This window comes from Xiphophorus maculatus, chromosome 7, assembly GCF_002775205.1.
Source record: "Xiphophorus maculatus strain JP 163 A chromosome 7, X_maculatus-5.0-male, whole genome shotgun sequence".
Lineage (NCBI taxonomy): Eukaryota > Metazoa > Chordata > Actinopteri > Cyprinodontiformes > Poeciliidae > Xiphophorus > Xiphophorus maculatus.
The window spans coordinates 2,941,558-2,963,482 of record NC_036449.1 but is presented as its reverse complement, the minus strand read 5'-3'; the positions used below and the strand labels follow the sequence as shown (position 1 = coordinate 2,963,482).

The following is a 21,925-nucleotide window of genomic DNA, read 5'->3' as shown; positions in this document are numbered from 1 at the left end:
CTTAACTTTTTATGTGGCCCTTTAGACTCCAAATGATGTCAATACCCCCACACCCCCCCAGTTTTTCAGAAATCCACAAAATTCATGCAAAATTATTATTATTTTTCTGATTTGACTGCAGATTTTTCTCAAATTGGCCAAAAAGTAAATGACTACTTCCTCAGCCTTACTTGATGTCAAGTTATAACATCTGCTGGTGGTTTCAGAGGTGCTGTACGTTCAGAGAGAGTGGACATGATTATTAATCATGTTGACTTTTGTCCCAACACTTTCTAAACTGGTGTGAACTTACACAAAACAAAGGGATTATAGTTGATTGGCCACCCAGGTGGTGGATTACTGCAGCCTGTGTACCAACTCAAAGTTTTATCCCAGCTGTCTGTGTGTGTGATGGTGGAGTAAATAAAGGGATAGCAAATTTGTTTGACTTAAAACACCAAAGCAAAACCCGGCCCTGAAAATATGTCTGAGAGGTTTCTCAACGTCCGGAGGGGTTTGTCCTTCACCGACTGTGTTTCCATTGACCATAAAATTGCGCAAATTGGAATGACAAAAATAAATCAGCTCAATGGAAACATGCCAGTTTTGAAAAAAAAAAAAAAAAACAACCTACAATTTTTTGATACGTTTTTGTGCTTGAATGAGGTGGTTTTTCAGCTGAATCAAAATGTGTATATTTCGCAAAACTGCAATGGAAACAATTTTTCCTCTGCATCATGAGTCACATGATGAACGCCTGGATGTTACTACTGGAAAAAATGACAAAGAAGACAACAGGAAGTCATAGGAAGATGATGGCGAGGCATGATTTTTTAATGACTTGTATCATGAACAAGCTTATTTGTACGTGATTTTAATTGCGTTTATTATTTAACGGAAACACTGCAAAAAGTGGACTTTTTGCTTTGTCACATTTAAATGTTTCAGAACGTGAAGCTACTTTTAAAACTGGATGGAAATAAGCAGAGTAAATGCGAAAAAACTGTTTTGAAAAATGATTTCATTAATTAATGGAAAAAAGCTTTCCAACCCAACACGGCCTTCTGGGAAAATATAAACTGACATCAAAACTGAAATACATCATCACAAAGTATAGAAGATGGCAGTGTGGCCTTTTTACTTCGTGTTTCATGTTTTGTTTCAATACTTTGCTCTGTATTTATTTTGGATGTACTTTGGTTTGTTTTGCTGCTTGCTTGTTGAGGTTGGAATTAGTTCTGATGACACTAGATGTATTTCTGTTATAAATGTCAGAAAAATACAACTTCCATTTTGTGTTTTTTTCCACTGAAAAAGAAATGCAACTACAATCACAATAAGTCACGTGACAAGTTCTTAAAAACAATGGCACGCCATCATCCTCCACCTACTTCCTGTCCTCCTCTTCTTTGTGGTTTGCTCTTCTTTGTGCTTTGCTCCAGTGCCTGCATCTGGTTGCTGATCATGTGACTTGGGTGAAGCGAAAAAAGCGTTTCCATTACGGTTCTGCAAGACAAGCAAATTTTGATACAGTTGAAATACCACCTCGCTCTAGCACCAATATTTTACCAAAAAAAAAGTTTTTTTCTAAATTGCTGTGTTTCCATTAAATTCACCTTTCAAAACGCCAAATTGCGTAATTGTCAGTGGGGCGCAGCGACTGTTCAGTATAATCACTGGCTAATATTCTTTCTTCAATAACAAAAACTTCATGAAGACATGTAGCCCAAAACATCCCGCTTTCAGAGACCGTCTCATGGATATCTGTTTATCTGTTAGCAGTGCTTGATACTAGAAGCTTTTTTTATTTTGAAATTGATGAAGGTCCTTGTAAAAACTCTGCTGCTTCAGTGGAGTCATGCTCACTCAGTGGGTGGTCCTCACTGTGTCTCAGCAGGAATGTCTCTGTTTCTTTTTTATATTCCGGTGAGACTGGCTCTTATGAGACTGTAAAGATCACTAAAGAATCGGTTCTGCTCAGGTCCGGTGTCATGTCTATCCCAAACCATTTCCTATGTTGTAAGAACTTGGCTTTCAGCTACTGCTCATCTGTTGCCGGCTGTCTTTTCAGTGATCTATTGCTGCCATTAGTTGAATAATATGAGTTTTAGAAGAAATACATCAATAAGTTGCAGGACAATAGCTCTCCAGGACTACCTGGGTTTGATGCATCTGAACTGGACTTCTTTGTCAAAATGGACAAAATCGTTTTGACCTAAAATCTTTGTCGCCCTGAAAGCTGAAGATGCATGAGGATATTTAATATTTCAGCATCACATTGAGTTCAGGCATAAACCCAAATATACTAAAATATGGCTTCAGGAGAAAAAAACTTTTTATTTTTTATTTTTTACACCGATTGAACCAGTTCAGACAACAAAAAACTCTGTGACCCTAAATACAATCTGGATTTGGGGAAATTATTGATAGATTCCTGATTAGGAAAACTGAAAGCTAAAACTAAATCCAAAAAAGTAATAATTCAAAACTGTGAATATTTATGGAAACCAGTAATTGCATCTATATTGTTTTTTCCCCCTACCAATTATTCTGTTGAGTAAAATGTGCAGAATAAATATCACATTTTTGGAATTTATTTGCACCTTATAGTTAAACTCAGTATCACTGTGACAGAGACTAGCATCAGTTTGACCTTTGAACTTTACCTTCAGGGGACACATTTTGTGACCGCTGCTCTCCACCGTCTATCCTCCACCACTGAATTTCCATCCATTCATACGTCCAACAGAGGATTGGTGTATAAAATGTTGCATTGCACATGAATGTCTTATGTTGTTGTACTATACTGCATTTTTCTGAGTTGGTATGAATCTTATCAAATCCTTTGGTACTCACACACTGCAGATAAGCGCTGCAGCCTCCTGCTTTCCATTTTCAGATTGAGTAATAATGATTATGAAAGGGATCAGATTGTTTTTATGTTATGTGCATGTAAAGGCCGAATGTAGCAACATCAGACCTTCTATTGACAGCATTTGAAAGCTCTTCAGTTCACGGAGAAATAGATCAGGACTCGTCTGATGAGGAAATCAACACGATCCATTTTTTTCCCTCAATACTGACAGAACTTAATGATTCTCAGGCGTCTTAACAAGGTCACTGCTCTCTGTACTTCGGACCTCCGTCTCCACATGTAATCTGTCTTTGCTGAATGTTCAGCCATGTTTTCATGTAATGGTCTGTTTGGTGGCTGCTCTCAGACATGATCATTTTCTATTAATCCCAACAAAACGTCAAGCTTGGTTTGATCAAAGTATTATAAATACATTAGAATTATAAATGGTAAGTAGGTTGAACTTTTATCGCGCTTTTCCAATCATTTTCACCACTTATAGGACATCTGCAGTCTCTCTCAGTTTCCAAGCTTCCATGCTTCCGCCTCTCAGAGCAGCCCTCCCTCCCCCACAACTCCTCCACTCAGCTCCTTCAGACTAGCCAGCAGCAATTAGCAAACACCTGGTGTTATTGCGCATCTGCTTGAGCTCATATGAGCTACTTCTCAGTGAAACCCTTAAAGAGACAGAGGCCCAGTTTCAAGGCATTAAATCACAAACTCATATTTCTTTTTCTTAATTTTTTGTTGTCAAAAATGCCAAATTTGGTTGATCATGATTGACTAGTAAAAGCAACAAAATAGGTAATACATTGTAGAGGGTAAATACATTTTATAGACGCTGTACTGTTGCCAAAAGGCAAGGAGTGTTATTTTTAAAGTGTGGTTTCATGTCAGATGAGCTGCTCCTGGGAAGCTGCTGAGAGTTTGTTCTTGTGTTTCTCCTCTTATGCTAAATAAATGTAAATCAAATTAACTTTTGGCAGGAGTTAATGCAGAGGTTGAACTTCATTGGCATCAGTATGAGGAAGTAAAGGCCATTAGGTGCCCAGCGTCTTTCTTAATACTGGATACCTAATAAATGAAAGACAATGGAAGGTGAAAAAGGCGTGAAATTAAGACTAACAAAGTCCCCAGAGTCAAGTATTGTAGTTTTTTTTTTCTTCATGCAAAATCTGAACCCTCTGCTTCTGTTTTATGTTTTATATGACGGGTTTATTTAAGAGTGTCCCTGCCTGGTTGTCCCGACTCCCCGGTGTTGCTCTGAGGCTTTTAAGATTAAGGATTAACTAAGATTGATTACAAAAAGACTGATGCCTCCCAGGCCATGTTCTGTAATCACTGTGAAATGATCCAGTCCAGGTTTCACTCTGTGCTCATAATGTCAGGTAATCCTCTGTCCGATTTTCACAAACAGAAAATGTTTTATTATTGTCACATTTGGGTTGTTGGATTCATTGCTGACCAGCTAAGTAATTCATATTTGCACATGGTCATGATCATATGTTTGTCCACATTGTCACCAACTGTGAAATAGCCTTTTAGCCCAGGCAGGAAACAGATGCCAACTTCATCCTCATTAGCCGCTAACAGTTAGCCAGTCGTGGTACTTCAAATATTCTCGTCTGCCACTATTTTGTGGACTTTTGTTTTTACCCAAGTTCCACAAAATGCTGCCACACGATTTCAGTGGTGAAGGCTTCATTAATCGATCAAAAAACTTAATCAGATTAATCACATGCTAGTGCTGTGATTAATCACGATTAATCGTTAGTAGCTAACAGCTAGCCAGTTGTAGTTTATTCAAATATTTCATATCTTGTCTGGCACCATTTTGTTTCTACCCAAATTCCACAATATGCTGCAAGACAAATTATTTCAAAGTGGTGAATGCTCGATCAGTCGACTGGGGGAAAGAAATCATATTAATCACACTCTGGTCCTGTGATTAATATGATAACTAACTTTGTAGGCCTGAAATGTAAATATGCACGTTTTTGTTTTGTCTTAAATCAAGCATCTGAAAATTCTCAGTTCTCCAGTTTTTCATATTCAGGAAAACTTTAAAAAAGTCACAGCGTTTCAAACGCAGTTTGTCCATGAGGAGTAACCCAGGAAACCACGGACAGGGGCAGGAGTCTCACTGAATCATTTGGAAGGAGTGATCGACTCAACAGGTTGAGCAACTAAATGTCCAGTGACAGGAAGCATCGTTGTTGTCCAGGCCTTTCATTAGTTTGTTTCTTTATATTTATGTGGAAAAAAAAAAATCAAAAGCAATGTGTGATTTTCACTGATCAATTTTCAGGAAACGTTTATTTATTACTACCTTTGTCAGTTTCAAGTTAATTCAGTGACTACTGGGAACGTTTTTGTCATGATCAGCAAGCTACCAACTACATATTTTGTTGACCAAACTGTGGCCAAACCAAACCTAATGTTGTATAGTAAATGGAAAAGTGAACCACTCCACCTTCTTTACATTTTACATAACAGGTTCAGTATTCACCCCACAAACTCCCTGCTGTATATTTTCATTCTGCACATACTTTCCTTAAAAAAAAAGAAAAAATCTTCTGATTGTTTTCGATGTAATGTATGGCCTTATTGTCTAACCTGAGGATGTTTTGGAACGGTTTTGATCCGTCGACCTAATTTCTGTCACCACACACGCACCATGTAGCTCAGCAATATTCCCAGTCCCTGCTGGATTTAAAAAAAAAATGTTTGGTGATACGGACTAAAGCACAAACATGAGGAATTCCTTTGCTGTGAAAATGTGGCCTGGTTCAACACATACTATCAGGGCTGTGTGACTGGAGGGCCCCATGTGCTAATAGGCTTCACCAGCTGGCTACATTCCACAGCTGTGTGGCTCAAGGTCCAGAAGCACACACACACACACACACACACACACGCACACGCACACGCACATGCACACGCACACACACACACCGACAAACGCATACACACACTTTCATTTCTACTCAGCCAGGAACACCTTCAAATAATAACTCAGGGGGGGGTGGGGGGGGGGGGGGGGGATTCAGAGGGCCTGAATCTCGACTACCATCAAAGTATTTCAACCGTGTGAGAAGACTGACCAGAGTTCAGCCGGGATTCACCACACTTTCATCTCAGATTTACTCAATAAAACTTTATTATTTTAAGTGGATGAAGAAATGATTTTCCCCTCCACCTAGATTTGATCCTCAACTCCATGATAAGATGTCTGATGGCTCCCCGTCGCTGTCAGTCAGTCAGTCAGTCAGAATGGATGGATTTATTCTGTCACACAGAAATGTGTGTTTTCAGGATTATGGCTCAACCGCAGCTGTGGTGCTGATCCACATAATAATCCTTAACAAATGTTCACACTTCCCTGCAGATGAATTATAGAGACTTTCATAAGAATCTGTGAATATTTTATGTGTTTTCCTGCCACATAGTGCCATTTTATAGCACAATCAAGTCATTATGTTATCTTCAGTTGTTAAAAAGCTGTAAATATATCAAATATGACTTAAAAGAGATTTGACTTGGTAATTTGGTAAAGGCCTTGAAATTGGGCCTCTGTCTCTTTAAAAACTCCTGTTCTGTCTGTGACTCCCCCACTGAGTTCCTTCAGACTAGCCAGCAGGAATTGACAAACATCTGGTGGAACTGCGCATCAGCTGAGCTCATTATAGGAGCTACTTCTCACTGCAACGCCGGTTAAAACTTTGTTAAAGGGTTAATGGAGGAGCCATGTTGAGACGACTTCCTGAATTTTGTCTCTAATTGTTTTGCTCTTTTGGATTACTGAGGGGGAAAATATGAATTATTTCCAGTAAAATATGACTAATAGGGTAAATTATGCTAAGGAACAGCACACTTCTGAACACCCGTTGTAGTGACTGCATGTGTTTCTCACAGGATTACTTTATATTTTCTTTTAATTCAGCAGACGATATTTCCACACATCTCCCAGCAGACAGAGAAAATCCCCTCTAATAGCAGCCTGCAGGTCGTGAAGGCCAGCATCAGTCCACCCCGCTGAGCATCTCCATGAGCAAAATACTAAAAAAACCTGCCAGTTCTCATGTGCTGCTTCCTCCCTCTCCCTGACCCTTGACCTCCCCACCAGAGGAAAGAAAAGGTGATTCTGCTGCCACTTCGATGAATAATGTATCGGCCCTTTATAGCAGCTCTGCAGTGACTGTTACCAGCCGCCTGCTGCCCTGAACCCACACCTACCGGACAGGACTGAGAGGTCAGGGTCTCACTTCTCAGACAGAAGACTAAACAACAGTTAAGGATCTGAGATTCACAGATTGAACCATCCCTCAACGCTTTGGAGCCTCACTATTCTCAGGAACAGCCTTAGAAAGAGCAGCGGGGAGTCTGGTTTTCATTTCTTTTTAACTTCAGTCATTTTTTATTCTTTCATTCCTACAACAGGCGGTTTGTTAGGAAATACATTTCATCCCAACATGTCAGTTAGGATAGGAATAAAAAGTATCAACACCTGTAGAGAAACTGGGAGTGTCTGGAAGAACTGAACTTGACATTTTGGATAAAGTGGCGCCTCTAAGGGGAAATCCTGTCATAGAAAAGGCATACAGAGTCATCTTCTTCAATGAAGATATAGATATTAAACGTGACAGATCAATAAATAAATACATAAATAAATACAACCTACAACCTAAAATTTTTACTGGCCTGGTTTGGCCGCCTCTATGAACATCTTCTGGGGTCGCCACTGTTTCCATGTTCATTCGACTCAAAGACAACACCGCATCACTTTAACATGGTGGCAGCATCATGCTGGGGCCAAGTTTTGTCAGGGTTTTTTTTTTCAAGATGGCTGAGACTGTGAAGTGTTAATCAGCTTTGACCTAAAAACATCAGGAGAATGAAGATGAAGATGGCATTTTGCACCTTCAGTGAGTCCAAGCACCAAATCAGGTCTGTGAGCAGGAAGTTAGATTTGGACAACACAGAGAAGGTGTTGTATGTAGATCCAGTGTGATAGACTCATACCAAAAAACAAACAAACAAGCAAAAAAGAAGAAACCTGCTATGCTTTCAACCAAGCTTATCGGTTTAATGATGTGCATAGTTATACAGCCAGGTTATTGTTAATGTCTTACTTTACATTTCTCCCCCTAACAGACATATTCTTTATTTTCTAGTTGCATTATACATAAAAACAAACAAACAAACAAAAAACCCACATCTGAGTTCAAAAAGTAGAAAAAAATGTCCCGAAAATCTATAAAACTGATAGATTATTCTCAGAAAAATTCTAGAAAAAACATGAAAACAATCTAAAAATTTCTGAAATTTTTCTAGAAAAATGAGATTTTTGGAGGAAATTTACTCATTTTCCCCCCTAACTACTATGGCCCTAATACGCCGCCCTATGAGACCCATCAGTTACCTAAAAGACAAACAAACAAACAAAAAAACAACAACAAAAAAACCACAGTAACCGAAGTCAGTCTGAGCATCATCACAGCTGTTGACACCTCGCCTCATACTGACAGCTCCGTCGGTCTCAGGGAACACACAACCTCCGCCTATCGGAGGCTCGCGCTTCCTCGGTAATCTCCCCGCGCCTGCGCTCATTGGCTGCCTCGCGCGTCAGTCTCGCGGAGTGGGCGGAGCCGCGCGTACAGGGTGGAAGGAGGAGTGGCGCCCGAGAGGCGGCGCGACCGCCTGTCAGTTGTGTTCTCGTCCTCGTCAAAAGTCGGCTGTCTGTTGCTGTGACTGAAAATCAGACGGACCCGCGGCGACGCACGAGCGAGTCGGTCCATCCGCCGCGCCACGCCGAGAGCCCGGTCCCTCGTTGCACTCTGACACCAAAGGACGTGTTCCGGGCACGGAGCGGTTCGGTTTCGGGTAGTCCTGGTAACCTGGTGAACAACGTTGGATCGGAAGATTTCCTCCGCTGCAACAGCTGCTGGTTTCCAGGAGGCTTTACGCACGTCTGGATGCCTTGACCGCTTCCAGGGAACCGGGAGCCAGGAGCCGGGCTGGAGACGGTGAGGACTTGTTGCGCGCCTCCAGGGGAGCGCACCGGTCGGTCCCCCTTCCTGAACCTGAACCTGCCTGTGATGCTCGGGGCTGTAGATACGCCGCGGAGCGCGCTAACACAACCAGCCTAGAGTCAGCGTGGACTTCTCCTCTGGAACTATGAAATCCTGCTTCTAAACAGTCAAATTGAGTTGAGCAGTGTGCGTCAGGCTGACAGAGCCGCTCCTCTTTTAAATGGCATCCCCGAACAAGGGCACCAAACTTTCTCCGATCCCTTAAAATTGCTTCACTTTCTCCCCCGAGCCCGCTTGTTCTGAACTGAGCCCCCCGCCCCCCAGCCACCCAGCCCTCTGACCGCCGACATGTCGGAGCGTGACGGATGTGGAGACGGGCTGTACGGCGACGGGGCGCCGGACTGCATCCCGCCGAGAGTGTCCCGCGGCCGGCGGAGCGGTGTCATCCTCCCCGGAGGAGGTGGAGGGGGCCAGGACTCGGACACCATCCTGCTGGAGTCCGTGAAGGCAGCACCGCGCCGCAGCAGCATCATTAAGGTACTCAGCATGTTTAGTCTTTTATTGTTTTGTGACATGATTTTGAAAGCCTCTTCAGTTTTAAAGTGAAATATTTCAACAAGTGACTACAGGGAGGCTTGTAAGATGATGTCTGCCCCCCCTCCCTCCTTCCGGCCCCCATGGCACTTTTCTGACTCCTGACGCGCCTCCTTGCGGGAGATGCGCATCTTGTTGCACATTTCCGATAAAATGACCTGTTTTAGGCGAGTCAGAGGTGATTTCATCTCCCATCATCGCCTTGACTTTCTCTTCTGTTTGGAATGTCAAAGCAGTCAGACCCAATTCTTAGAGACTTGCTGAGCATAGAGAGAAGCAGACATGGCAACACGCATCAAATCTCCTCCTAGCGGTTTACTTTAACTCTACTAACGGTCCTTGTTTAAGGTTTGAACTCATCCTGGAAGTCTGTCAGTTCCTTAAGCTCCTATCAGAGCCCAGGTTAAATGGTAGCTAGCTGGCTTTTGGTTTCCATGGAGATAACCCCTGAGCTGCTCTCTGATTTTCTGACATCACGGTCAGCCCCGGGCTCACCTGTGCTCAGGTTGCAGATCACTGGGCCGTGAGTAGGAGTGGATCATGTTTGGGAGTTCTTTACCTTTCATGTCTAACATTTCCGCTCCATAGGACTCCGTCTCTCTCCGCCTCAGGCGATGCGGCTCATGTGTCACCAAGGCGCTGGAATGCAACATGTACGCACGTAATCGATATGTGCGGCTTCTCATCTGAGCTGAATCAGAACCGCCGGGTTGCTCCTCTTAGGTCTGAGTGGAAGGTCAATATGTGGCGTTTTTGTGTGGCGGTTTACCTGACCTCTTTCATCCAGGTGGAAGAAAACTGGAACAGGCTTTCTCAATGTTTTATTCCCCCCGCCCCCCAGAAAAGTGTGGCTTGCACTTTAATAAACCTACTCAACATTTTGGAACTACCTTTCACCAAAATTACACCTGCAAGTTTTAGAGGAATGTCTCTATTATGCACTGATCCACTTTTTTCACTCCCGATACCGGTATCTGTTTGTTTAGTATCGGCCGATACCGATCCGATACCAAAAAACAGCTGAACTAACTAAAATTTTTTCTATTTTTTTTTTAAACACAGGCATAAATAAACTGAATTACAAATTTATTTGATAACTCTGCACCAGTGCAGCGCACTGAAATACACCAACAGCTTCACAGGCTTGGTCAAACATGGAAAACCAACTTTAATTTGTTCAGTCAGTGCAGTTAGAACAGCCAAAGTAAAACTAATAATAAAGAAACTGAAGCTGATAAAACAATAAGTTGACTATCTTGGTCAAACATTTAAGAAATAAATAAACTCCAACAAATCTTCTTTCAAATGGTTCAAAAATGCAATTAGGAATTCCAAATATAATGTAAAATAAATAAAGTGTGACGGTGTGTAGAGCACAAAGCATAGAACTAGGCTGAACAGATCTGCCCTTCTACCCAATCTAGATTTTTTTCTATATTGGGACGATACAGATATTGGCATCTGATCGGTGCGTCTCTAATATCTACCAACTTTGAATATTTAGAGGCTGTTTTGGTTTAAGTTGGATTGAAGGGACATTGTCTTTAAGCATTAGTCGTCAAGTCTTGTTACAGATTGTCATTTGGATTTGATTCAATACTTTGACTAGGCCACTCTAACAAGTACTTCTTTTGATCTCAACCATCCCATTATAGCTCTGGGGGTTTAGGAAGGCTTTTTATGGTGAGGTGGTAGGGAAATATGTGTAATATGTATAATATCTTATCAGCCACAACATCAAAATTACTTTTTATTTTTTTTATTTAACATTTATTTTACCAGGATAAAAAACCAGTTCAGACTAAAAACCACTTTATAGGGGACGTTCATATTGGTGTATATTTATTCATATTTAAGGGCATCACACCACACTTTTCAGATTTTACGTCATAAAGAAGAAAGGAAATGACGTGTATTATTTGGCTTCCTCTGCATGCAATGCTTTGTGTTGGTCTGTCTGGTTAGATCTTGATAAAATACAAGACATCAGTGTTTGTAATGTGACTTAAAGTTAAAAGTTGCAAAGCTTCGGCTCCTTTTGCGAGACAGTAATCAGTTTACACATTGTTTTTTCCATCATTGTTCTGCTCACATGAGCTGCACTAGAAGATATTCTAATGTGTGACATGGCTGCATGATGGACATGTGGATAATAAATTCTAATAATATATTTCTCAGTAAGCCCGGGTTCTCATTCTCATTAAAATTCGCCAGACGAGGTTTTTGTTGCTTCAAACCTGGAATCAGATTGACGCGGTGGCGGAGGTTTACGACCTTCCGGCCTGTTTCCCTCCTCACGCTGTCAGGTCATCCTCCATGTTTCACTTTCTGATAGGTAAGCTGACAGAGAACGGAGGCTCTCATCCACGCGCTGTTCTCGGGGGCCGACAGTCGGCCCCATCTGCAGGAGCCAGCTGAACACAGAGCTCTTTGACTGATCAGGAGGATGTAGATGGGAGGTCGGTCAGAGGAGGAGTCAGGATGATATGAATCACAGCAGAAGCTCTGAGACTCAATGGAAACATGTTGGTGTCATTAATTATCAAGGAGTGATGAGTCAGTTCAAGTCACAGCTAAAGATGCACCGATCTGATATTAATATCTGCATCAGCCCTGATATTGAAACAATTCTACATGGGGTGTCGGTGACAATGCACCTGATCCATAAGGGCAGATCTATTCAATCTAGTTCTGTGCTTTGTGCTCTGAGTGACATCATGCCTTATTATTTATTTTGCATTATATTTAGAATTCCTTATTGCACTTTCTGAATGATTTGAAAGAAGGTTTGTTGCATTTTTTTAAATGATTGACCAAGATAGTCAACTTATTGTTTTATCAGTGTCTTTATTATTTATTTTACATCGACTGCTCTACTGCTAATTGCACCGACTAACCAAATTAAAGTTGTTTCTACATGTTTGATCAAGATTGTGGGGCTACTGGTGTATTTAAAAATCTAAAATTGTCTCTGGTTCAAGGTTGAAAATCAGAGATTGTTCAGATATTGCTGAGTACTTATTTTTAATGAGCTTCACATTAATGGCTGACTCTAATATAACCTGTCATAAAACATGTTGACATTCACATCAGCTTACGAACCTTGGCTCTGTGTTTGGAGTCGAGGTTCTAAAAATGTCTCATTTATTAGAAACCATCACATTTCCTGGTGACTTAATACATTATCTTCAGCTCAGATAATGTATTAAATTAAAGAGGCATCTTATGTTTAACTAACTTCAAGTCTCAGATCTTGCAACACGTCTTAGGGTTACACCTTAGCACTCAGTTTTAATGACACTCCTTCAACATGCTGATACATCATCTATACTAATTAACTGCATGTGAACTTTGCATTTAAGATTTTAAACTCTAAGTACACCTGAACATGCATTAATACAAACAGTTAGCATAGGCTAACATGCTACAGTTGTCCTTATTTCTGCTTTCGGTCGTACAGTCAATCAATGCCAAAGAAAATAAATGACTTTCTTGGATTGGCTGCTTTGCAAACACCAGCCAATAGCATCAAAGCTAGCATTGCACCTAGGCATTTGAGCTTCTCTCCAATTATTTTGAGGTGCGCTCTGAAAATCCTTCTGCAAATTATTTGGAGTTACAAACTACATGAACAACAATCTCCAGAATCTTTATCAAATGAAACAGAAAACGTGGAAAAGGTCAAGGCCCTCGTCTTCAAAAGCACGGATGACCTGGAAAATGATCAACTAAGAGTTAGCGCATGACTTGCATATTGGAGACAGACTTCTCAAGCACAAAATCTAGTAGCCATATGCAAACACCCCAAACCTCAAACTGAATTTATGGCAAATTACATCGTCATGGTGACTTCCATCGATATTATCACGTTTCTCTAATATCATGCAGCCACGCTGTGTGTTGGCTAAACCGTTATCAGATCTGCATCAGATGTCAGGAAATGTTTTTTTTTTTTTTTAAATCTTTTTATGAAAAAAATAAGACCAACAGTAATACACCTAAAAACATCAACTAGACTTTAGCGACACTGTTTTGTGTGTTGGTGATCATATTTTTTTCAAAGATTAGGGTTAGGGCTCTTTTTATTGTTCTTTTTTCCCCCATTTTGCTTCTTCAAGAATTAAAAATGATTCTAGACAGCCACTTTATTAGGTACACTTTGCTCTACTTACTGCTTAATGGGTTGGACTCTTTAACATTCAGAGCTGCTTTATTTGCCTAAGGGCTAAATTTGGGATGACAGCATCACACATTTGCTGCATGATGCAAATCTTTTGTTCCAACTCATCTCTAAATGTTCTGCTGGATGGAGGTCTGGTGACAGCGGACACCACCGGCCTACAGTGAGCTCATTGTGCTGCACGCTAATTAGGGTCGGTACAAGAAATTGGGTTCTTTGTTAGCATTGTCTTTTTTTTCTTAACTGGATGCTGAAAATTCTGACTTCATGTTCGTGTTGCTGAATGCATCGTTGATATTCAACACCAAGCTTACATCACAAAAGCAACCTTATACATATTAATACGTTGCTCATTGAAGTAAAAGTTCTTGATGACACATTCTCAGAGTTTTAAAGCCGAGCAGCAGTGAGCTGAGGGTGCAAAAATGACCTGCTAATTTCAGGTCTCAAGGTTTAGATAAAAAGAAAACAAAAGACTGTTTACAGCTTTTGTATTGAACTTAACTACAAATTGGGGCATCTCTGTATTAGAAGGTTCCACTTTTCATTTCTGGAACGGTCTGCCCACCAGGGGTCCAATTAGTTACTGGTACCCTGAGCCAGATCTGCTTTGCAAGCTTGAAGTAAATGTAAACATTTAATGTTTTATATCAAAGCATCATAAATGTACAAAAAAAAAAAAGAAAAAAGAAAAAAGATTCCTACCACAAAGCGACACAAATGAACCACGGAGAGATTTGGAAGAACCAGATCAGAGATTCAGAAACGGCTTGTGAATCTCTGACCAGATGGCGGTGATGTGAGGTGGGGCTCCAGGGGGTCGTTTGTTAATTGCCATTGGCAGTGGTGTGATTGGTCTGTCATTGATGCCTCAGAGGCTGGGTGTGGGGAGGCTGCTGGTTTTTGAAGCAGGATTTATGATGCTTGAGTTTATCTGATGATTAACCTATTTTTACCCTTCCAGCTTGACGCCTGTTAGCCTGAACAGTTCATTCACTTCATGACTGGGAGTCTGAAAGTACATCACATGTCAGGTTTACTTGTAAAAGGACCAAGTTTTGAATGTCTGTACATTTTTCTCTGTAATGGACTTGTAGATATGATTTCTTAAATAGATTATAAGCAAACTTATAATACACAATAGCACCCCTGAGTTGGGTGTCTAACAGACCGGCACCCAACTCAGAGATTTAAAAGCATTCAGTGGCAATCCCAGGTTTCTTGTAATGACAGCTTGTGGAAAAATAAGCTATTTAAAGGAGTATATTCAAGGCATATAGTGGCATTTTATAGCACAATCAAGTAACTATGTTACCTTCAGTTATAAAAATACTGTATTTATCAAATATGACAAAAGAAATTTGACTTCATAATGTAATGCCTTGATATTGGGCCTTTTTAAAAAGTCCTGCTCTTTCTGAAACTCAGCCCTCAGTAAGTCATCATAGCATCACTACTCTGTTAACCCTTTAACAAAGTTTTTACTGTTTTTCTGTGTTGCCAACAAACACATTCAACATATTCCTGTTAAAAAAACCCCAATCATTTCTTCTGTCTTTCTAACAATAGGGCATCTGTTGTGCTTGATAACACATCATTGCAGTTTCTTCCCACCTAACAAGGCGTGTCTCCAAAGGCCGTTTCATGTTGGAACAATACACTTTAAAATTACTTTCGTGCCTTGAAAAAGAGTAAAAATGTCCATTATAATTCTTTTGTGTCACATTTTCAATATTAAATTTGACTTCTAAAATGTGGTCAAATGTGATATTTAAATTTTAAAACAGAAAAGTTAATACAGACAGAGATCAGAGTAGTGTCTTGTTAACCCAGAACCAACATTTCTTCGATTAGGAACATTATATATTAGTCCTTCAAGTAAGAAACTACAAAGGTCTCTCCATTTTAGCCATTGAAGTGTCTAAATATTTTCTTTCTCCTTCTTGGACCAAATCACTTTCTTTTTTCTGGATCACGGCGCTAAAACGCAGAGTTCATTTATTTATTGCCGACCTCTTTAGACCCGATTAAACACAGACAGACCTGCACAGGTTCTGAGCTGAACGGGTTAAAACAAAGTCAGGGTGAGGCCGCCTGCGGCACGGCTCACCTTACCACAACAATCCCACATGCAGGCGATTAAATCACTTCTTCTGCAGGCTCAGAGCTGATGCATGGATGCAGTGATAGTATCTGCAGAGCTGCAGGCGATCTGGACTCAGCGAGTTCTTTTACAACTTTTTAATGCAGCTTGATGTACTATCGTTAACGAGGGACGCACCGATCCACTTTTTTCACTTCCGATTCCGATATCTGAAGGTTATTATCAGCCAGTGCTGATCAGAAGCAGAAAAGCGGTGCTGGATTGACTTAAAATTACTTTTTTATTTTTTTTTAAATGCAAACATAAATGTACTTGATTAAAAATGTATTTGTCCTTAGTCTTAGTGGAAGGTCAATATGTGATGTATTTGGGTTGTTTTTACCTTTCATCCAGGTTGAAGAAAACTGATACATGCTTTCTGAATGATTTACCAAGACAAATGTGTGTCAATACTCAGTACTTTGTGGAACTACTTTTCTCTGAAATGACACCTGCAAGTGTTTAGAGGAATGTCTCTACTTTGCACTGATCCAATTTTTGTCTCTACCGATACCAATGTCTATATCTGAGACTTAGCATCGACCGATTCGTATGTGATACAGAAAAAACAGAGATAAACTGATTTAAAATGTTTTTTTTTTCAAACACAGACATAAATATACTGAATTACAAATGTATTTGATAATTCTGCACCAGTACACCACACATGAATATACCACCAGCTTCACTAGCTTGGTCAAACGTGGAAAAATAACTTTAATTAGTTCAGTCAGTGTAGTTAGGGGTAGAACAACCAATGTAGAATAAATCTTGGTCAAACATGACCAAGATAGTCATATTTAATATTTTCAATATTAAATTGAAAATGTAATATTGAATTTTCTATTTAATACTGAAAATATTGATAAACTTTCCTTCAAATGGTTCAGAAAGTTTAATTAGAATTTCTAAATATAATGTAAGATAAATAATAAATAAAGACGTCACTCAAAACGCAAAGCATAGAATTAGACTGAATAAATCTGCCCTTATGGCTTGGGTGCATTGTCACCAATGGATCTGAAAACATTTTTCAGATATTGGTATCAGATAGATTTAATTTTAAATGGCATCATTTTGTATCAAACATATGAATTTCTCAGGATCTACTCACCTTTCAGAGCTTTGAGCTTTTAAAAACACCTCGGAGGCATCGTGGCATTGAAACGACTGGAATCAAGCTTTCTTCTCAGACATGCCAGGGAAGCAATTGTTCATTTTTCTTCTCATGATTCAGCAGGGAAAAGATTTGTGTCCAATACGCCCTGAAAAGGCTCCAGCAGTCAGTGACCTCTTGACCATGATGCCAGAAATAACTTCCTCGCTCCGTCTAGTTTAACAAGTAGGAAATAATTGTACGTCTAGAGCGCTGCAGAGTGCACCAGGCCAAAAAGGAGTGGAAAAATCTGGTGTCCATTCATATTACAAAATCTGTAGACCACACGTCGGAAATGCCGTGACGGCGTTTGAAGACTAAGTGACGATCTGAGCTTTAATCCCCAAAATACACAGAAACTTCTTTGTCACATTCAGAATTGTTTTCACTCCTTAATGTTTTATCAGTGGAACTTGAACCTCTACCAGATGCTGCTTTATCACAGTTAAAGAGTCACTTACAGGATATTAATCTCTGTCAAGTTGACTTCATTAGGCTGTTATATTCATTTCCCCCCAGCATCCCATTCGCTTTTAGTTTACAGCATTACAGTAAGGCGAATAAACACACTGTGGTAGACCAGGGAGAGCCGTGTGGGATCACTAGTGAATGAAAACACACACACGCACACACACTTGTGCTCAGGCTTTCCAGGATAAGGCTCAGGGGAAGGTTTAGCCAGACGTCTTCCTGACAAGCTGATGTGTCGGCAGAGCGCTGATGGATGCCGTCTCTGTCTAGAGTCACCAACTGACTGTCAGAGTTCAGCTTCTCTCTGGGCTTCCTCAGCGTCATCCAGGTTTATGGACTCCTTCCTGGGCGCGATGCTGGCTGATAGAGGTCTCTCTTATCAGTGCGATTGTGATGGAAAACAGTTTTCCTATTCTGCACTCTGCCGGTTTTTGAGATTCTCTGAAAAGCCAGACTGGACCCAGAATCTTCTGGTCTTTAGCTCAGCAGGCTCCGAATGATGAATCTCAAAATATAGAGAGATTTTTAAAATAATTTTCCTTAGATAATTTAAAGGGCAGTATTATGTGTTAAGGTTGTATAAGGTGGAAGTTTCGAATCTGCAACCCTGAGGAGGAGCTTCATCCCCCAAAGGCAGAGCTTGGTCCACCACAGCGTTTTGCACAGATAAAAGGTTGCCATGGAGATTAAAGGATTTCCCAAACATGCATTAAAGAATCACAGCAACACTCCAGGTATGTTTTTGATGAGGGAATAACATCATAATATGATGAAAGACTTAAACGTTCCGGTAACACTTTATTTGACGGGTTATGAATAAGGATGTTATGACACCGTCATAATCATGACATAACACCTGTCATATACATGAGTTAGTCCTCATGAATATTTATGACTGTTGTCATAAAGTGTCATTCGGTAAATCATGACACTTTTGCTACAAAGTTGACATTATTCAAAATGTCTTTGTTATGACAACTTGACATTAACCAAGAAATCATGATCTGACATAAATTTGTTATAAAAGTATTACTGATTAAACTTTAAAAATTATGTAGCTTTATGTTATTAAAGCTAAAGTTTAATCAGTACAACTTTCCTTGACAAGAACACATTCACTCTGAATAAAAAGGTTTTCAGTTTTGCTGTGTGGGGCCTCATGTTGGCTCGTTTCTCACTATTCCAGCTGAATTTGTGGAATTTGTGTAAAACTATAAGGAAATTTGAACCAGGGTTGAGAAAAAACAAACAAACAAGAAAAAAAAAATATATAGTATAAAAGTATAGTATATATATATAAAAGGCATATAGTGTCTTAAAACCAGTCCACCCTCTCCTGTGAACATGATGCTGTGCACCAGCTAACTTCCTTTTAACTGTCACTAACTAAGGGCGTGTTCACACTTGTCTTTTGGTTTCCTGATTTGGACTCAAGTAGATATTAAGCCTGACAACATAGAGTTGACATCCTAGTCCATACTTTAATCTTAAGATCCTAAATATTGTTAAAGTCTGTTTCAGAGGCTTTTAGTAAGAGTAACTTACTCTTCAACATATTTTAGTTTGTCATGTCACAACCGTATACTTCATTGTGTACTATTTCAACTACTTCAACATATTTTAGTAAATTAAAAAGTAGCCGTCTTACAAATGATTTAAGAGCAGAACCTCGAGTTCGGGGAGTAAATGCCTCAAAGTCACAGGCCTCATGCTCTGCTGGGCTCTTTTAGATAGAAACTTTAGAAATGAATTTGAATAATGAACTGAGCTTAATGCACTGCTGGATAACTGGAATCAGTTGGAGTGTATGTAGGATTGAATTGAAATGACTTTTTGTAAAGCGCCTTGAGACACTATTTGTTGTGAAATGGCAGTAAACAAACACTGAAATGAATTTTAAAAGGTATTTTGTGAAAAGTACCGAGTAACTGATCAGAACAACTATCTTAATATTTTAAAAGGATGTGATATAGAAATATAAAATTATGCACAATTTCAGGTGGACTAAAGGGGCAGTTTTCTGTATTTTTCCTGGGACATTGTGCCATTTTACAGCACAATAAAATAATGATGTTACTTTCAGTTATAAAATTATGGATATATCAACATGACCTAAAAGAAATTTGACTTCATAGTTTAACAGCATAAAATTAGGCCTCTGTCTCTTTAAAAAACCTCCTGCTCTAAATGAAGCTCTGCCTTCAGGAAGTCATCACAACATGGCTCCTCTGTTAAGCCTTTAACATTTTTACCAGCGCTGGACTGAGAAGTAGCTCCTGTCGGTGTTTGCTATTTGCTGCTGGCTAGTCTGAAGGAGCTCAGTGGGGCAGTTATGAGGAATGGAAGTTTTTGATGAGTGAATAATATGAATAACATGACAAAACTGCATTAAGCCAGAAAATGTTAGCTAACCCATGTTGTCGTCCACAATTTCTACTTAATGTCGTCAGTGGCAACCGGCTAAAATCTCTTAGTTTAAGAGTTTGATTCATGTATAGCTGGGCTGTGCTTTTTGCTGGCTCTAATATTAGTTATGATAAAGAAGAACCGCGGTGGGAGAGTTGTTTACATGTTAGAGCAGCTGACGAAGCTCTGCTAAGCCTTAACTAGTGCCTGAAGTCAGAACCAGATCCCTGCAGAGTTCCTGATGTCACTGGGCTGAACACACAGCAAGGATGTCAGGACTGCATTATCATCACAATCCTAAGAAACAATGTTTTGATTAACAATATATATATATATTTTTAGGATTGTTACATTTATTTTCAGCATTGCACCCCCCATCCCTCCCCCAGATACTCCTGTTTTAAATAAAGGCAGCTGAGTGTCCACAATCTCCTGACTGTCAGAAGAGCTGATTGGATGTTTGAATCAAAGTGGTTGAAAAACAAACAAATGATTTATAGACCATGGCCTGTTATCAGCTACAAGATTCCTTCAAAAGTAATTATGAGCTGGGAAACTGAGGTTAAAAAAATGCAAAGTGTGCAACGTGCCACTGATCCGGTTCTGGAAGTCATGGAAAAGTCCTGGACTTTCATTTGAAGGCCACAGGCAGAAGCTTGTTTATGTCTGAATTGAGTTTATTTTTGTCGTCCTCAGACAGAGCAGCGTGTGGATTCCTCGTCCTTCTTCCCCATGTCGACTCTGACTTTCCAACCCCAGGTTCATTCCTTCATACAACCTCACTTTCAGTTTTCTCCCCTCTGTTCCCTCCTGCATTGTCCTCTCTTTGTCTCCCCTCTCGGTCCGCGCCGCGCCGGGCCACTGGCCGCTCGGCGGTTCGTTTGCTCCTGGGAAAGCGGGTCAAGTAGGAGGACAATGCGTCTCCTGTGACGGGGTGCCTTTGTTTCTGAGGGCCCTCTGTCCAGCAGTGCCACTCTGCTCCTGGTCTCCCCTGGAACAGACCTCGGTGCGGCTGCCGGTCATGAGTTTGTGTGATCAGCGGACACAGAGGCGATGCAAGCACCATGTGTTGTCATCGCCAACGTTTTGTCGGGAAGATCTCGTCTCCGTCCTTTCTTTGCTGAAAACGGAGAAGTGATGAAAGCGACACCTTCCTCGACGTTTAACACTAAATAATCAGTGATAATTGAGTATTTTTGGGGCCTTTGTTTGTAACATTTGGTGTCTGATCTTTTTAAGAACTTGGTGTGAAAATGCAAACGAGGTACTAGAAGAGCTCATTTGTGAAATCGCATATTAGCACCCTTTCTGGGTGATAAATAATCTGTCTTATATTTTATAGGTTGAAGCGCTGCATGTGTGGTACAGGCATGTAGGAAGTAAGTCTGGGATTATTGGCTTCTCCAAAACGATCCGCTTTGGTTCAAGTTGCCACAGCAGCTATTTAAACATTGACCAGGCTTCTTCAATGCTTTCCTCTTGACTGTCTGCCACTAGCATCGACTCTGCATAACTCGTTTCTACTCCGTTATAAGGGTTTTCCTTTTGTAATCATGCTTTTCATGATATTTTTGAGTCTCTGCGAGTAAAATAAAATCCGCAGCATTTTAAACTTGTTCATCCATGTCTTATTCTTCAACACCTTTCCATTTTCTTTTTTGTTTTTCATTATTAAAATGTACAGAAGGCGATAAGAGCCACTGAAAATGTTAAGAATTCAAACTTTAATCTCCTTGGATCAAAAGTCAGATTTCCTTTTTATTTTATTTGACTTATTTTTTGTTTTTTCAGTGGCCCTAGTTATCTTCTGCAAAAATGAACCTATAAAAGCCTAAAATGAATTTGACATTTATGCAAATAAATAGGTTTAAGTTGTGTATTGTTTGAGTTGGGAATTGTTTTTCTGTTTCATATGAAGGCAGAGAAACAATGCCTGATCATTTTTATTTTGTCTTAATTTTAACAACCAATACACCTTTTAGCTCAGTTTTCGTCAGTGTTCATCTGTAGACAGACCTCTACAGATGAAATGTGGATGAAACTCAGTGGAAATCTTATAGTCTTTTTTTGTGTTTTGTACCGAAACCTCGTCAGATCCTGACCAGTTTCC

At 40.1% G+C, this 21,925-nt stretch overlaps 1 protein-coding gene across 1 annotated transcript in view; it reads left to right on the top strand.

Moving 5' to 3' along the window:
• The first annotated feature begins 8,501 nt into the window (after positions 1–8,501).
• Positions 8,502–21,925, top strand: part of plcl1 (phospholipase C like 1 (inactive)) — a 158,801-nt gene continuing 145,377 nt past the window's right edge. The window contains exon 1 of the mRNA XM_023336621.1: positions 8,502–9,402. Coding sequence (XP_023192389.1) covers positions 9,214–9,402 — 189 coding nt within the window. The 5' untranslated portion in view covers positions 8,502–9,213. The remainder of the gene's footprint in view (positions 9,403–21,925) is intronic.